The sequence below is a fragment of the Rattus rattus genome, chromosome 1 (assembly GCF_011064425.1).
Source record: "Rattus rattus isolate New Zealand chromosome 1, Rrattus_CSIRO_v1, whole genome shotgun sequence".
NCBI classification, from domain to species: domain Eukaryota; kingdom Metazoa; phylum Chordata; class Mammalia; order Rodentia; family Muridae; genus Rattus; species Rattus rattus.
This window is the reverse complement of record NC_046154.1, coordinates 125,381,895-125,401,112: the sequence shown is the minus strand read 5'-3', so window position 1 is coordinate 125,401,112 and position 19,218 is coordinate 125,381,895. Positions and strand designations below refer to the sequence as shown.

At 37.8% G+C, this 19,218-nt stretch overlaps 1 protein-coding gene across 1 annotated transcript in view; it reads left to right on the top strand.

Moving 5' to 3' along the window:
• Mmp16 (matrix metallopeptidase 16) overlaps positions 1 to 16,031 on the top strand; it is a 241,821-nt gene extending 225,790 nt beyond the window's left edge. The window contains exons 8-10 of the mRNA XM_032905461.1: positions 7,351 to 7,501; positions 9,447 to 9,562; positions 13,656 to 16,031. Coding sequence (XP_032761352.1) covers positions 7,351 to 7,501; positions 9,447 to 9,562; positions 13,656 to 13,990 — 602 coding nt within the window. The 3' untranslated portion in view covers positions 13,991 to 16,031. The remainder of the gene's footprint in view (positions 1 to 7,350; positions 7,502 to 9,446; positions 9,563 to 13,655) is intronic.
• Positions 16,032 to 19,218: the final 3,187 nt, after the last annotated feature.

Sequence of the window (19,218 nt, the reverse complement as noted above, 5' to 3'; positions counted from 1 at the left end):
AAAGACAAAACGGAAAAACGTTGTTATTACTGACAAAAGAACTGACCTTCAAGGAACAATTACTAGCGAAAGAAACAAGGTTTATTATCTGATCAATGGAATAAGTTTTATTTACCCTGCCTGAATAAAATTAATAGGAAGTTGGGTGGTGATGGTTTTAATTGCCAAGTTGACAACCTGGAATCCCCTGGGAAAAGAGATTCAGTGAGGGGCTGTGTGTTTCATAAATTTCCCTAAAGGCATGTGTGTGGGGAGATGTCTAGATCACTTGGTAATAAATGTGAAAACACAAACCCTCTATGGGCAGCATCATTTCCTGGGTTTGGAGTTTGGACTGTGTAAGTATAAAGAGTGGCCTGAATACAGTGAGCATGCATGTGCTCACTTCACTCTCTGCTCTTGACTGCAGATGTAGTGTGTGTGTGTGTGTGTGTGTGTGTGTGTGTGTGTGCATATATATATATATATATATATATATATATATATATAGAGAGAGAGAGAGAGAGAGAGAGAGAGAGAGTTTATATAGGGGTATAGGGAGGGGAATTGAGAAGGTAGCAGAGACAGAGAAAGGCAGAGGGGGAGAAGGCGAGGGAGAAGAGAGAAAGAGAGAAAAAGGAGTAGAGAAGTAGAGACCAGTCATAAGCATGTGGAGAGGGGATAGGGAATGAGGAGAAAGGGGGAAAGGACAAGAGGACAGATTGAGAGCCATGACCAGTTATTTCATGTTCCTGGTTTCCCCAGGATGGAAATCTGGAGTTGTGGGCTGAAATAAACCATTTCTTCCATGAGTTACCTTTTTGTCAGGATATCAGATCGTGACTAAATGAAACTCAGATAGAGGTCATAGGTAGATGTCAGCCTTTCAGTTATAAGTTAACTGCTGAAAATCCTCCATAGTATATACTATTTGGTTTCCAGAGCCACTGACATTGGCACTAGGGAGACCCAGTTTGTTCACCTGTTTCCTTTCCATATCTCTGTCTCTCCATTTCTGAAATTTCTATTATTTTAACCCTCAGCTTTGTATGTTCTTCCTCTTTTTGACCACTTTTTCCTATTCCTACAAGTGGTCCCTTTGTAAAACACATTTCTTTTTAGAAGTCGAGCTGTTGTTTCTCTGTAATTGCTATATAATCCTCATGTGGTCCTAAATTGTCAAATGCCACTTTATGCTTATAGGCTACAGGTTATTATAATTATAATGACAAATACAGCTATGTCTTCTTGCTTGTTCATAGAAATATATCCCTAATATCTCATACTCTTAATTTGAATTTGGAGCTCTCACCTATCCCTAGTCTTATTTTCTTATTCAATAATACTCATATTTTCTTGTCTATCTGCATAAAGCATGGCTTGAGAATAATCTATGATATCTCTGTTTCATCCCATCACCAAGTCATCCCATTAATTCCAACTTCAAAATACAACATGAGTGCATTTCTCCTTTCCTCTTTGCTCTTTTGCATTTTCGGTCAAACTGACTAAACCATTTTATATAATTGTCAGTTACTTTCTACCTCTTTGGACATAAAAAAATAAAATAAAATAAAATCCAAGCTCCTGTGGAAGTCCCTGTCCTCACTTGTTCCTTACCATCTCAGTTGCACCTGCTTTTTACTTAACCATACAGTAAACTTTGTCCCATTGTACCATTGGCTTTCAACATTTCAGTCATGTAAAACAGCCTTCACTAATCTATTATCTTTGAATTTATATATACATCAATATTGATTAGAGATTGTTATGAAATATACTCCCAACATTGGGAAGGTGAAGACACATATTTCTGGAGTGACCACTAGTCAGTCAGCTTAGCCTACATCACTAATCCCCAGACCAATGAGAGACTGACTTTCATAAGACAAGGTGGACAGTCCATAAAAAATGACAGATGAGAACAGGACCCCTGTTGAAGGAATCAGAGAAAGAACTGGAAGAGCTTGAAGGAGCTCGAGACCCCATATGTACAGCAATGCCAACCAAACAGAGCTTCCAGGGACTAAGCCACTACCCAAAGACTATACATGGACTGACCCTGGACTCTGACCTCATAGGTAGCAATGAATATCCTAGTAAGAGCACCAGTGGAAGGGGAAGCACTGGGTCCTGCTAAGACTGAACCCCCAGTGAACTAGACTGTCGGGGGGAGGGCGGCAATGGGGGGAGGACGGGAAGGGGAACACCCATAAGGAAGGGGAGGGGGGGGATGTTTGCCCGGAAACCGGGAAAGGGAATAACACCCGAAATGGATATAAGAAATACTCAAGTTAATAATAATAAAAATAAAATAAAAAAAATGACAGATGCTGTTGACCTCTGGCCTCCATGTGCACATGCATGTGCAAACACAAGTGGCAAATGATACCCCTTCAGACACCTCTACATTCACACCTGCCAAAGAATGAATGCTGATCTTAACTGCATTCAGTGTAAAATTGCCCCTAATATTTCTCCATCCTAGTAATGTCCTTTTATTCAACATGATCATTTTTCTCTCTTCAAAATTGTTTTATTTGTTATTTTGCTTGATTTAGGTTAGTTTCCCCCTCATCCCCTCACTAGATGGTGAGCCTTATGACACAGGAAATGTTGCCAGCCTTGTTTACTCCTGTGCCTCTAGTGCACACATCAGAGGACAGGGAAATTTAGTTATCTGATGGACTCATTTAGTTAGTTTATCTTACAAGAGATTGGGTTTTTGTTTATACTTTTCTGTCAAGAACACTTGTGAAAAGACCCCAAACAAGTTTTTTGAAAATTAAAATTCATCATGTTCCTTCCCTGATGTGACTACCTTGAAGGCTTTACCAATGCACTGCCAATGCTGGGCTCTTAGTGTTATTTCCTTGCCCATTGTACTCCAGTGATCTTTCAGTTCACTGATCCCAAATTCCTCTTGCTGAAAGGGCTCTTCATGGTGTTCTCTACACAGGAATCTAGAAATGTAGCATGGATATTCTAATGTATTATAATGCTTGTCTGAGGGGGAGATTGAAATTTTATAAAGAGAAGTAAATCATAACATCCGTTGGCAATGACATAATCTCACTAATTTATAAATCTCAACCCCAAAGGGAATGGCTGGTCATAAAATTGTTCAGCAGGAAAGGAAGGGGGGGTAATTCTTTGAGGGAAAGGATGTTTACCTCAAATGTCAGTATCTCGGTAATACTGTAAGTGTACAGTACAGGCATTCTTAATCTGGCTCTTACAGACTTCCTTTTGTGATTTGTAGTAGCCACTTTCCTTTTCACTGTGACAGAAATCCTGACAGATAACTTATAGGAAGAAACGTGATTTTGACTTGTGGTTTCAATGGGATTCCAGTCCCTGCTAGAGTGAAGGAAAGGCAGCACAGATAGAAGAACTGTGTGCCAGTGCTATTCATACTTTAGTGGGCAGGCAGCAGAGCAGAGCAGGCCTGCCTCTAGGGAACTATGGCAACTGACCAGGCCCTATCCTCCAAAGGTACCAAAACCTTCAGATAACAAGATAAGAACCCATGGTGGAAAGCACAATCAATATTTATACTAAGAAAAGAGAAACAAATATAAACATTAATGTGTTGTTGAAGACACAAAAAATCAAGTTCAAAAACAAACTCTACAGGGCAAAGGAACAATATAACATGTCTTCCTGGTTGCTCAAAAAAGTAACTACTTTAATTGGTCAATTTAATCTACAAAGAAGATTGAATATACTAGTTGTATTCTAATGCTGTGAAGAGACATTATGACAAATACAAGTCTGATAAAGGAAAGGATTTAATTTTGAGTGTGCAGGTTGAGGGCATTAGTCCATGATCATCATGGCAAGAAGCATGGGAACATGCAGGCAAATATGGAGCTAGGAAAATAGCTGAAGGATTTTTTTTTTATTAAATTGGGTATTTCTTATTTATATTTCTTTTTAAATTTTTATCATATATTTCTTTATGTACATTTCAAAGGTTATTTCCCTTCTCAGTTTTCTGTCCATAAGCCCCCATTCCCTCCCCTCCCCATCCCCCATACGGGTATTCCCCCTACACATCCCCCTTACTGCCCTCCCCCATATTCCCCTGCACTGGAGTTCCAACCTTGGCAAGAGCAAGGGCTTTCCCTTCCATTGGTGCCCCAAAAAGGCTATTCTCTGCTACATATGTAGTTGGAGCCCTGGGTCAGTCCATGTATAGTCTTTCGGGAGTGGTTTAGTCCCTGGAAGCTCTTGGTGGTTGGCACTGTTGTTTTTATGGGGTTGCAAGCTCCTTTAACTCTTTCAATACTTCCTCTAATTCCCCACAAGGGGGTCCTATTCTCAGTTCGGTGGTTTGCTGCTAGCATTGGCCTCTGTATTGGATGTACTCTGGAAGTGTCTCTAAGGAGAGATCTGTATCCAGTCCCTTTCCATGCAATTTTAGCTTCATCAATCTTATCTAGTTCTGGTGGCTGTATATAAATGGACCACATGTGGGTCAGGCTCTGAATGACCATTCCTTGAATCACTGCTCTAAACTTTGATTCCATATCCCCTCCTAAGAATATTTTTTCCACTTTTAAGAAGAAGTGGGAGCATCTGCATTTTGGTCATCCTTCTTCTGGAGCTTCCTGTGGCTGTAGATTGCATCTTGGGTAATTTGAGCTTTTTGGCTAATATCCACTTATCAATGTGTGGATACCAAGTGTGATTTTCCGTGATTGAGTAACCTCATCAGGATGATATTTTCTAGTTCCATCCATTTGCCTATGAATTTCATGTAAGTCATTGCTTTTGAAGATTAGTAGTACTCCATTGTGTAGACATACTACATTTTTTAATCCATTCCTATTCCAATTTTCTAGACAGATATCAAGTACCACAGTTAAATCAGGAACAAATAATCATCTAAATAACCCCATAACTCCTAAAGAAATAGAAGCAGTTATTAAGTCTCCCAACCAAAAAGAGCCCAGGTCCAGCTGGGTTCAGTGCAAAATTCTATCAGACCTTCACAGAAGACCTCATACCAATACTGTCTAAACTGTTCCACAAAATTGAAACAGATGGATCACTACCAAATTCATCCTATGGAGCCACAATTACTCTTATACCAAAACCACACAAAGACGCAACAAAGAAAGAGAACGTCAGACCAATTTCCCTTATGAATATTGACACAAAAATACTCAATAAAATTCTTGCAAAAAGAATCCAAGAACATATCAAAACAATCATCCATCATAATCAAGTAGGCTTCATCCCAGGCATGCAGGGATGGTTTAATATACGGAGAACCATCAACGTGATCCACTATATAAACAAACTGAAAGATAAAAACCACATGGTCATTTCATTAGAGACTGAGAAAGCATTTGAAAAAATTCAACATCCTTTCATGAGAAATGTCCTGGAAAGATCAGGAATTCAAGGCCCATATCTAACAAAGTAAAAGCAATATACAGCAAGCCAGTAGCTAACATCAAACTAAATGGAGAGAAACTTGAAGCAATCCCACAAAAATCAGGGACTAGACAAGGCTGCCAGTCTCTACGTACTTATTCAATATAGTACTCAAAGTCCTAGTCAGAGCAATCAGACAGCGAAAAGAGGTCAAAGGGATACAAATTGGAAGGGAAGAAATCAAAATATGGCTTTCTGCCATTATTGTTTTATTGAAGACCAGTCTTAGTGCATGGTGATCTGATATGATTCATGGGATTATTTCTATCTTCCTGTATCTGTTGAGGCCTGTTTTGTGACTGATTATATGGTCAATTTTGGAAAAGGTTCCATGATGTTCTAAGAAGAAGGTATATCCTTTTATTTTAGGATGGAATGTTCTATAAATATCTACATTTCAAATGTTATTCCCTTTCCCAGTTTCCTGTCTGTAAGCCCCCAACCCCCCCTGCTTCTATATGGTTTGTTCCTCCCCATCCATCCCCATTACCCACCCCCCAACAATCCCTTACACTGGGGAAGGTTTTTACATCCTTATCCTCAGGCAAAACGTCAAGAGTCACTGGGCCTGACATAGGTATTTTGAACCTCAAAGTAACCCTCAGAGACACACCTCCAAAAAGGCCACAACTACTCCAAAGGGGCCAAACCTCCTAATTCTTCTGATATTTCTCAAAGAGTTCACTACCTGAGAACTATACTTGCAAATATATAAGTCTATGGTGGTCATTTTCATTAAAAACATCACAGTGAAGGATCATTTAGTTGAAGTATTGATGATCCTAAAAGTGAAAGTCTCAGTTAAATGTCAGTGATGTAAGAAATGGTTGCTGTTGGAGAACTTTGTTATTAAGGTAGCCATCTCCCCTGATCAGATTGCTTTTTGAGTTCTGCATAAATTGGGGAACTCCTTTTCTCAGTGGTGCCTCCCTGTCTCTGCCTGTCTTTGTCTGGAGAATGTCCCTGAATATGGATGCCTGGCCTTGTCTGGCCTTGTCTGGCCTTGTCTGAAAATTCACCTTGTTTAGAGCTCTCTGCAAGCCTCCATACCTCAGCAGACAGGTCCCACCACTCTGGCTTCCCACCCACCTAATAATCAGTGCTGTATTATAACCAATCAGTCCTTTGTACTGGTACCCCTAAAAATGCCCTTAACTCTAAAATAATAAATATTCCCTATCTCTGAAACAATTAATTTATCTCACTAAGTGGTAATGAATGCAGTGTGCCAAAAGAGTGATGTATGAGAGGTATGTTTTCTCTAGACAATTTACAAATATCAGCATAATTGACTAAAGTCTACCTGCTGTTTTTATATTCTACTCTGCAATTTTGAACAGTTTAGGGTTAAATTTTCTTTGTTCTTTGGTTAATCCATTAGTTTTATAATTCTAATAAGTTCAGAGTCAAAAGAGGAGGGATTTGTTTGACAAAAGCTATTTGGAAATGCCTACATAATAAAAGGAAATTATCAACCCACTGGGAATGCTCTAATAGAGTAGATGTTATCATCACAAAGTAAAATAGGTACAGTATATAAAAAGCACAGAAAAATGCTAGCAATTTATAGATGTGGGATCTTTGATAAACCAGGAAAAGAATCTTTGACATAAAATGGTTTCCTTATATCTAAGCTATAAATTTAGTTTTTAATTTAACACACAGATTTATACCATACTATTAAGAAGTAGTTTTAGTTTATGTTTAGATTAACTGTTATATTTAGACTACTTAGGTGCTTATTCATTATATCTGTCTTTGAAAAACCCCATTATTGTTTGAGCCAGAATGTCAGTATTCTAGGGGTAATAATGACTGATTTATTTCCAGGACCTCTTGCATAGTAATATCCATGCACTAAGCTGACAGGTATTTTGTGATTGATGTTTTACTAATTGATTCTATATCTACACTTATGTTATACAGGTAACAAATACTGGGTGTTCAAAGACACAACTCTTCAACCTGGATACCCTCATGACTTGATTACCCTTGGGAATGGAATCCCCCCTCATGGTATTGATTCCGCCATATGGTGGGAAGATGTTGGCAAAACCTATTTCTTCAAAGGCGACCGGTCAGTATGTAGGTGGCATGTTAGCCGTAAATTAATGTCTGGAAAATCAGGGTTCCTATTCAGAGATAGACATTCATAGTGAATGATGACATGTATGTATATAAACAAAAGAGTTAATGTGGCAGAAATATTGTCACAGTGTATTTTATATAACATATTTAAAATTAATTTAATTACTACATTTAATAATATAACCGCTGCTCTCACTGCCCTCACTGCCCTCACTGATGCTCTCACTGCCTTCACTGCCCTCACTGCTGCCCTCACTGATGTTTTCTCACTGCTGCTCTCACTGCCCTCATTGCTCCTCTCACTGCCCTCACTGCCCTCACTGCTCTCACTGCTCTCTCACTGTTGTTCTCACTGCCCTCACTGCCCTCACTGCTCTCACTGCTCCTCTCTGCTGCTCCTCTCACCTGCCCTCACTGCTCTCATTGCTGCCCTCACTGCCCTCACTGCCCTCACTGCTCTCTCCTGTTGCTCTCACTGCCCCTCACTGCTCTCACTGCTGCTCTCCTGCCTTCACTGCCCTCACTGCTGCTCTCACTGATGTTTTCTCACTGCTGCTCTCACTGCCTTCACTGCCCTCACTGCTGCTCTCACTGATGTTTTCTCACTGCTGCTCTCACTGCCCTCATTGCTCCTCTCACTGCCCTCACTGCCCCCTGCTCTCTCACTGCTCTCTCCTCACTGCTCTCTCCTGCTCTCTCACTGTTGCTCTCCTGCCCTCACTGCTCTCATTGCTGCCCTCACTGCTCTCATTGCTGCTCTCACTGCTCTTCTCACTGCTGCTCTCACTGCTGCTCTCCTGCTGCTCTCCTGCTGCTCTCACTGCTCTCACTGCTCTCTCACTGTTGCTCTCACTGCCCTCTGCTCTCTCTCTCACTGCTCTCTCCTGCTCTCTCCCCTGCCCCTCACTGCCCCTCCTGCTCTCATTGCTGCCCCCTCACTGCTCTCATTGCTGCTCTCACTGCTCTTCTCACTGCTGCTCTCACTGCTGCTCTCACTGCTGCTCTCACTGCTCTCTCACTGCTCTCTCACTGCTGCTCTCACTGCTGCTCTCACTGCTGCTCTCACTGCTGCTCTCACTGCCCTCACTGCTCTCACTGCTGCTCTCACTGCCCTCACTGCTCTCTCTCACTGCTACTCCCTCACTTCTGCCCTCACCTCTGCTCTCACTGCTCGCTTGTTGTTCTCTCACTGCCCTCACTGCTCTCTCACTGCCCCTCACTGCTTGTTCTCTCTCTCTCTCTCTCTCTCTCTCTCTCTCTCTCTCTCTCTCTGCTGCTCTGTCTGCCTCTCCCACTGCTGCACTCAGTGTTGTTCTCACTGCTCTCTCACTGCTCTCATTGCTGCTCTCACAGCTTTTCCCAATGCTGCCCTCTCATTTTTGCTGTTCCTCTAATCTCTTACCTGAAATATTAATTTTTCACAAAGGATTTACTTTCAAATGCTATAATATACAGATTTATAAAAGTTTTATGTGGTGTTCTCTTCATAGCTGTTACTAACTCATCATTGTACATCTTCATTGATGAACCGGTTTGTTGATTATATCGTCACATATCTAAAAATTCAATGTTAATTAAACCTAGAGCTTGTGTGTTTTATTCAGGGTTATACCTCAGGACCATATTTACATGTATGTATAGATATGTATATCATTTTGGGTGACATCCTTATGAATTGTTAGTCTATTATATAGCATCATTATTAACTTTATCATATTGAATAGTCATTTTACCATCTGAAGGATATGGACAATAATACATTGAAGAAGACAGAGAATAATGTTTAGGTCAGTTGTTCTTCCAATGATTACAATCAGTAATTTATTTTTAAGTTAGTAACAGGTGCACAGGAAGTAACCATCATTTAATGAAAATACAAATGCATGCATGAGTGACTTTTTCACGCAGGTATTGTTGTGATTGTCCAATTTTAGGTATTGGAGATATAGTGAAGAAATGAAAACCATGGACCCTGGCTACCCCAAGCCCATCACCATCTGGAAAGGAATCCCTGAATCACCTCAGGGAGCTTTCGTCCACAAGGAAAATGGTACACAGTGCACACACTACTCAACTGCTATGTTTTCTGTTTTAATATCACCGTTTAATGTTAAAACAAGTAATTTGAAAGTGCCATGCTAGAAGCATGAATTATTCATATTAACATTTATGATAGCTATTTACATTTAGTTTTGTTCTCCTTAGGAATTTACATTTAATTTACACCCTGAATGGTTTTAAATTTGATTTTTATTATTTCAATTCATTAGAAGGAAACATAGAAAGTAGTTTACTATTGAAGATTAAATACATTTTAGTAACCTGATATACTACTTACCGATTAAAATTCCTGAAAATACCATAATAACAAATGTATGTGGAACAGGATTTCTTCCCAAAGACACTGTCCTAAGTTTAGCCAATAACAATAGCACTTTCTGGTAATCATGTGTAACAGAAGGCTCTCCTCAACACAATAGGTAGACCGAGTATATTGATATCATCATAAGAAACAACATAGAAGGCTTATACACTATGTTTATAATCATACAGCAAAGTAGACAGGACAATAAAATGTTTTCTCTCATTCACTCTTTCATTACTATCAAAATTTACTGTTAGAAATCTCCTAATAGTGAGTATATGTTAATTAATATATTTAAAACTAAGTTATAGGTTTTATTGTTATTCTCAATTAGGTGAAATATCTCATTTCTATTATCTAAATATAAAATTTAATTTTTTCTTTTCACCCATGAAATGTCTTCCTGATGTCATATGAATGCTTACTATGTGGCAATTATTATACACAAATTTATTTAATTGTCTGGCTTCTTTAATCAGTACTCATCTGTGCTAAATAGCTTACTGCTGAACATAATTTAGACATATTTCTAAAACTTGATTCCAAACCATTTAACCACTCTTAAATGTACTCTAATACACTCTCTAAAACAAAACAAAACAAAAACGTTAACAAATTTTCCACATTACATTGACCTGATCAGTGACCTGTTGTATATTTCTAATTTCTCACTTGTTCCAAACTGAGGAAATGCTAAATATAGCTTCTTAAAGAGCTGTGTTATTGAGTGAGACTCTAGTAATTGTAATATTTTTGTTTCCTTTTTGTTGTTGCTGTTGCTATTGTTATTGCCTCTTTTCCTCTTCACTTTTATCCTGCCCTAAGTAACTATAGTAATCAAAATTCTATTCGCTCAGACCAACTAAATTGTGTGATTTCTTCTTAGCCATTATTCTTCAACTCTATTTCAAAAAGCTTGGAAGATTTTTAACACTCCTAAAACTATTGCAGAAAATTAAATTCTCCTTAAAAGTTATTCCTACATTCTATACAAATCAAATATTTTATTTATGTTTCCAGTTTTAGTTTACCTATATCCAAACTATTTTCCAGGTTTGTGTTTCGGTGTGCAGCTCTGTGTTTACCTGTTAAAATAATTCTGTTTCTCGGTTCTGTTGATTAATTATCCACCTCACTATGCCCTGTTAAAATCTCCAAATACAACTCACACACGTATTTTACACGAATCAGTATATTCATTAATATTTATTGGGTACAAATTAATTTTACCTAAGAAAAAATAAAAGAACAGAAAATAGATACAGTGCCTATGGCAATAATGTGCCACTGAGGTAGACTGCCTCATTACTTTGTGAGGCCAAAACGATAAAAAAAAAATGATCTTATAAGGTCTGAACTAATGAAAACAATATAAAGTACATTGCACTGCCATTGATTTCTCTCTTAAAAGTTTCCTCATAAGAAGCATAACACAGGAATCGAAGAGCACAGGTATTTTTTAGCGAGTGGCCAGCTGAGGAAGTCATCAACTGATAGTTAAGAAATAAAGATGATAAACCTAAATTTTTACAGTCGATTAGTGCAGAATCAAAATTTGACAAATGTCTTGCAAAGATTTCAGACTTCCTCTTTTACACCTACTGACCAGCTTTTATTCTAACAAGTATAGTTGGTAAGTGTAAATTCTGTTTCCATGCTTAGGGTCTCCTGCTGTAATGTTTGAACTGTAGATGTGTTAGTATGGATGGGGGCTTCTTCTGAACTTTGCCTTTTTGTCCATTACCTTATAGTAATTAGCGCTAAAAGTTAGCGATAAGGACACTTATAGACATGAGTTTGTCCTTTATAACCATTAGCAGTACTCTCACCTAGTTTGAATATCTAATTAAAAACAATGATATTGTTCATCTCTGATCATCTCATAGTCTGTGATTTGACAGGTGCTCTGGATTTCTCATCCAAACTTGCTGAATATGTGCAGTGTCTCACTAGACTGATCAAACATTAGTTCTCCCACAAAAGAGTTTGAATCTCCTTTCATTTAGCATGTTTCTACGACTGAATAACTAAGTCTTCTTCAAAATTAAAAGCCAAAGCAGACTTTTACAAAACTAAACAAAATAATTTCCAATATAACATAACCAATAATGACCTATCTGGCCTATCTGATGTTCTTGAGATTGAGGAATTCTTTATCCAATGAGTGTCATCTATCTGTGCAGTGGCATTTAAGAAGCAAAGTCATGTGTTTCACTTCCTGCTATGAACTGTTGCATAAGTCTGTCTGTGTTTGTCTCTTAACAGCTCTCAAAAAATATAACAAAATTAATTCTTCTAAGTAGTGGAAGAATTATAAATGTTATAAAACAGTGCTTTTCTCAATTTAACTCTCCCGTAATAATAGCATGCATTACCAATCATCATTTGAATTCTTGGGTTGTAGCACACCATTCAAAATAGACAACCTTCAAAATATATTTTTAAACTCCTATAGCATTTTTTTCTATTTTATTGTTGATTCTGTTTGACATAAAGCAAGAATCAAATCCATGGAACATAATCACAGACTTGGGTATGTGTCTTAAGATGTTGGAAATCTTTCTAAGAAAATCAACAAGTTTATGTATGTTAAGAACTTAACACATCTATTATGTTGGATCACAGACCACTGAGGAATTTGAAACTTCTATCAATTCCTCATCAATTAAATAAGAGTATTATTTGAATGTTAAGCCTAGAATTATAATATTTTTCTCTATTCCTAAAGCATTTAATAGTAATTTTTAAAATTCCATAAGGTATATGTGGTACAATTTTAGAATAAAATTAATCAGCATTTCTCTCTCTCTCTCTCTCTCTCTCTCTCTCACACACACACAACACACACACACACACACACACAAACCAAAAACCAATTGTGTAGGCATAACCTGTAGCTAGAAACGAGATTACTACGCAACAGGTTATAAACACATTTGCTTGTTAAAATTCCCACATACCATCCACTTGTCAAGATTTCTTATTCAAAGCTAAAGGGGAACTTTTTATTTAGGAAGAATACAAAAAATTTTAATACTAAGATGTTGAGCAAATGCTCAAGATTTGAATAAATGAGAAACATTTTAATCGTGTATTGAACAACCTCCTCAGGGTCACCTTAAGGATAAACTAATAATCCAATTTTTCAAACAAACAGCATACTCTGATAAAGGTCATGATTCTAGTGTGAATTATATGATAGTACTCCCATAAGTCAGATAAAGAATGTGACCCCCTTTACAGTTTACAATAGCAATAACTAACATCAACACCCGAAGTTGTCTATAGGTAACATACATTTCATTCATTGTTTTGTTTGTTTGTTTAACATCAGAACATATGAGGCAGTTTGCTGCCATACATCAGCAGCCCAAACGTTTGGCAAACTGAGACCAAAAAGTCAATTGTCCTGTGTTTGCGGCCCATCTGCACTCTTTAGAGAATTCTAGGACAGCTTCAGAAAAGAAAAGGTGCATGGAGGAACGAAGGAAGGGAGGGAGGGAGGGAGGGAGGAAGGAAGGAAGGGAGGAAGGAAGGGAGGAAGGAAGGAAGGAAGGAAGGAAGGAAAAGAAGAAAGGAGGAGAAAAAAGTCAATCCCTGGAAGATTCACGAAGAGCCTTTGTAAGTCAGTTGAACTGGTGACTTTTTTTCCTTAGAAATTGAAAGGACTTAAGATATTAAGCTACATGTTTTGAGAAGTTGCCTATTTCATTATCATCTGTATGCATATACCTGGTCACCAATGAGTGGTACCTCTGTGTGTATGTTTTCTCTCCAGGCTTTACCTACTTCTACAAAGGAAAGGAGTATTGGAAATTCAACAACCAGATACTCAAAGTAGAACCTGGGTATCCAAGATCCATCCTCAAGGACTTTATGGGCTGTGATGGACCAACAGACCGAGATAAAGAAGGACTCAGCCCACCAGATGATGTAGACATTGTCATCAAACTGGACAACACAGCCAGCACTGTGAAAGCCATAGCTATTGTCATTCCCTGCATCTTGGCCTTATGCCTCCTTGTATTGGTTTACACTGTGTTCCAGTTCAAGCGGAAAGGAACACCCCGCCACATACTGTACTGTAAACGCTCTATGCAAGAGTGGGTGTGATGTAGGGATTTCTTTTTTCTTTCTTTTCCGGGAGTTTGTGGTAACTTGAGATTCAAGACAAGAGCTGTTATGCTGTTTCCTAGCTAGGAGCAGGCTTGTGGCAGCCTGATCGAGGCTGACCTTCCAAACCTAGATGGTTGCTGGTCCTGCACATGAGTGGAAATATATTCATGGAGAAGCTTCCATGATGCACAGTATCTGCCGTTCTTCAGTCCTCTGTCTTTCTTTGTCATTCAGTTCTAGGCCTTTCCTCTGCACGCTCAATGCCCAGTAAAATTTCAGGATTAACTGAAGAAGAGAAATATAGAAGAAAAGTTTCTTCTTAATTTTTTTTAAAAAAAAAATACTTTTCCTTCTGAAATCTGAGCCCATTTCTGGGAAAGAGAAAGAAAGAGAGAGAGAGAGAGAGATTAAAAAAAAAAGCAAATCAGAAAACCCATAGGTTTTTGCTTTAAAGCAAAAGAAGAGTTTAAAAACAACAAAATCCACAATTGAACTTTCAGAAAAGTGTGAAGATCCAAAACAGCTTTGTCTCCAAAGAAGATAGCTCTGTGACCACTATGGATAGTTTCCTGCGCATTGTCTTGTCAGGTGGGAGATCTGGAACATACATGCAGGACGCTAGACTGTTGGGACAGCCATTTTCCAACAAACAAGGGGCCAAAATATCTGCAATATAGTAACAGCCTTAATAATACATGCATTTTCATTTTCTACAGCTGTTCTCAACTATGTCCACAATGTATCATCACCTCCATACTCATAGCTGTATTCAAACAGGACCTTTTGGTTGTTTTGAAATGTTTCTGAACCCCCTCTTGCCTCCTGACCCAGCATCATTGTGACATTCTTCCCAGTTGTGTTAGGCCTTTGTCCCAGGCCGTCCATTGGTCTGTCAGCAATACTCAGCGCAAAGCAGAGCGAGAAGCATTGTGTCTCTGAAGTAAAGAAAGTGATGGTCATATTATAAAGATATGTTCCTCTTTAATACAGCGGTGTAACCCTTTGAGAACTATCAGACCAGCTTACAGAGTCAGGATGATCAGTCTTGCAATCTGGTCATTTGTAGAAGTGGCCAAAAGGGAAAGCCATCACACGTTCGAGAAGTTCAGACTTGTAAAGCATACCTTCCAATCCCATGTAATTCTTTAATGACTGACAGTACTGCATAAATGCTTTTATAACAAACAACAGTGGTGTGACTTGCCAAAACTTTTCTGGCAAATAAAAAAGATATTTTGTTAACAATATCTCATGAGAGTGAAATTTTATTTGAATAATCGGTTAGAACAGTCTAAGCTTTTTCTTCTTCAGACACATTGATCTTTTTTTTTTTATTTCAAATCCATTGCATGAAAACTCAGTTTGCCACAAAATATGCTGTTCGCATTGCTTGGTTAAAACTGAATTAAAATGATGACTCTGAGTTGCATGAATACCATCGAATGCATTTCCTACTGCATGTCAGCCATAGTTCTCAAAGGGTTGGTGTGGCTTCTGGCGTTTAGCCATCTATTTGATCACTGACAGAGCCAAGAGACACCAAAGCATCCCATTGTTGAGTGTAATTTGTCCTAACAGCAGTATTGTCATTTTCATGTGACCTGCAGAGCAGGATCGTATCAATATTTTTTTTCCTAGAGAAAAGTCAGAAACTGACAGACCTCTTTATTGATTTTAGAAGCTGCTTCTTGGAGTGAATGGCTTTACAGCCACTGGGCTGTGAACTTATTAGAGATGGTCAGAAGGAAAGCACCCCATGAGTCAGACAATTGGCTTTGTGTGAAAGCCAGCTTTTGAGGGGATTAGCTTTTGAAACAATGAACAGCTTGCCTTGAACTTGCTATTGATCTGTTGACTGTCATTAACAACAACTTAAACATTGTCTTCTGTGAAATTTTTTCCTTGAAGAGCCCTGTTCTGTGTCTTTGCCCTTTGACCTTTAACTTGCAAACTGGCACAAACTGAAGGAAATCTGGTGTCACTTCTCCACTGGATTGTTATTCTCCAAAACCTAGTAAACAAGAGCTGTTTCCTTAGAGTGGAGAGAGAGTTTCGGTAGTGGATCTGCAGGTGGCGCTTTGCTCTCTACATGCACACTCTGAATATGCCCTATAGGTAGAGGTATTTTTTTTTATTTTTTCTTTAGTTTCAAGCTTATTTTCATCATTTTAGTAAAAATTATAAAAAAAAATAGGAAAAAAAAAACCTCCAATACTTGAATGGCCAGTGTGGCTTTTATATAAAGCAGGAATTTTATACTAGTGAAAATTTCTTACTCATTTGCTAATAATACACATTTCCAGATGATTTTTAATGAGTGTAGGTATACATTCTTATTTGGAAATGGATAGTTTGGCTGCCTTGAATTTATATTTATACTCAACATAGCATGAAAGTTAGAATGCCTTTGGTTAAACTACATGTTTATGATTTGGTTGGGGAAAACATTTTTAATTATGGGTGGCATGCTGAAAAGCCTGGCAGAATGGTGTTTCCTACAATCTGAGCATATTTTGTAAAACTAAGAAAAAGAAACAGGAAAGAGAAATGGCTTCGTAATACCACGTTATGCAATGCATATTGTACATCAACAGAACATCCAAGATTTTGAATGTGAGGGTCAATAACACAGGGAGGGCAAGGATCAGCCCTATAGCTGTGCTTCAGTACTTCCTTTCTAGATGATGCGAATATTAGAGTTAGTTACGACAGAGCATGGAGGACTGTATACATAAGCCTGTTTATACAGTGTTTGCTTGTTAGAGGGTTTAATCCTTTCAGGACCTTGATGTCAAGAAAAAAAATAAAAAAAAAATGACTGGAAACGTTTTCTTTTTCTAATAATAGAAGTGAGTAACTGTAACCTTTTTGGGACATGTGCAAGTCATCGAGGAACTCCATCGACATGCATTGAACTTTTTTCTCTCTAAAATCAATAAGCAATTTATTGCCTCTTTACTCATCCATCACAATACCCTGATTCATCGCAAAACTGTAAGTACCTAAGGGCTAGAAAATCACCATAGCAATGGAAAGGGAGGAGTCTTTATTGTGCTTCGATTCTGGTAAATATCATGGATATGATTTGGGTTTCGTTGCCTTCACTGTGAGAAGTCTGTGTACTAAATATGGCTTCTGTGTCTACTATCTTGACTGTGGCCCCTGTAAGGTCATAAGTGATATGACCTAAGTACAATGTGATCAAAAGCATTGGGCTTCCTTTGTTCACTGTATGTCAGGCACTTCATTCACATGATGGCTGATTCTTCATAAGCTTGGGATTTGTATTAAAAGATGAGGCAACGCTATAGAAATCATGACAATGATGAGTTAACCTAGCACTTGAAAAAAATAGCAATTAAATTTTTGAAAAAGAAGTTATCTGGATCCAGATCATAATGTCAGCTCAATATCAGTGAAAACGGTCAACCAATCAAATGTTTTCTGTAACCTCTAAATGAGAAACATACAAAGCTCTGTCCTACTGAAATGAAAGCATATTTGTGTTCATAAAACAATTCAGATGTTTCATTAGGTTTATTACTTTAATATGAAGACAACTGTAAACAAGGTAATGATTTTTACATAAAATGATTTTCATGTTTACAACTTCAGGTAAATTCTCTTTTTCTGTATATTTTTAATCAGGCTAAGTACTAAGAGAGATGATCAGTTCGAATTCTATAGAGCAGTTGTTCCATATCAGGTCTGTAGAGATAGTTGTGATTTTGGGTAATTGTTAACTCATCTGACAACAAAGTTTTCTGCAGAGATGGCTCTCACAGCAGGTGAAGACAGAGGTTCTTTGCCATGGCAGGTTTACAGGGCTCAATCAGAAAACAATAGATGCTCCTGACAAATACAGCTCTGTTACTAACCAGTTACCAGGGCTTTTCTGAATCACATATAATAAGTTACTTAGTGATGATTGCCAAGAGGCAATTGCTAAGTAATAAAAAAGTAGAAGACAAGTTTCCTAAAATAGGAAAACATTACCTTTAGTACTCAAGCTGCCTAAAGTCTCTTTCATCCACACATAATTTGGCTCTTCAAAGACAGTACATTTAACTTTATTTCATTTCTGTGAGTTAATCAATTAGAATGCAGTGTAATTGCTAAGAACATTGCCCAGGTCTCCTGTTCAGTGTAATATCGGAATGAGGGTGTACATACTGGATTCTAGGAAGTGTAATGTAATATTCTCAAGTTCTCCATGTTGTGTTTCTATTCTAATACAGCACAAATTCAGACTCCTGTCCTGTGGATCTTACAATTGAGTAACTCAATGTGCTATCTGAAGAGGAATAGAATAGATGTTATTACTTGAATAGATAAACAAAAGTCATGAAAATAATCATTTTCCATTTTTTAGGTACTTGGTATTTATTTCCCAAAACAAATAAAGGCAGTGATTTGCTGATAGTTTTGAATCTGTGAGATTGTAGTATATAATTAAATAAGCCTGGGGATGGTGAAAAAGTGTTTACAATAATCACAGCCAAGTGTTTAATTTTTGATACCATAAGAACATATTCCAAGCTATCAAAGACACAACATACCATTTAAAACACAAGTGTGACATTCTGATGAACTATCACAAAGAACTATATGTATTGTCTCCACTACTCTATGATACCAATGAAAAGGTCAAGCAACTTACTGGTATAATCTGACTATTCCTTCTAATGGCAGTTACCTCTACAATACTGATTTATAAGAAGCACACCAAACAAGTGCCAGGGGCTAGAAGTCTAAATGACAGTTTTTCTGTTGCCTGAGAAGTTTAAATGAGTCACTTCTAATGGTTGAACATACTATAATAAAGACACTAACATTCAAGGAGAATAACACACTATTGATATGAAAGCTACATTTTATAAGTAGAGTGGGCAGTGGAGAAGGCTAAAATAAATCTTCTGTAAAATATAAAGTCAAACTCTAGCACTCTGTAATATTACAACTGAAAGTTTTCTTCAGCGAGAATGAATATAATAGAGAAATTGAAACTTCAAACTCCTCACACCAGGAATGAGTACATAATTTATCAATGTATATACTTAGTCAGTGCCCATTAGATGTCACCTGTGTAAACACATATGATGCTCATTCATTGACTCATAGACCCAAAATATTAAAAGTTAAAAGTTTTCATTCAGTAACCTCAGTCTGAAAGGTGTTAGAACCCTGTGAGAAAAAGCCATTTCCCTAGGATAGAAATTTACCTC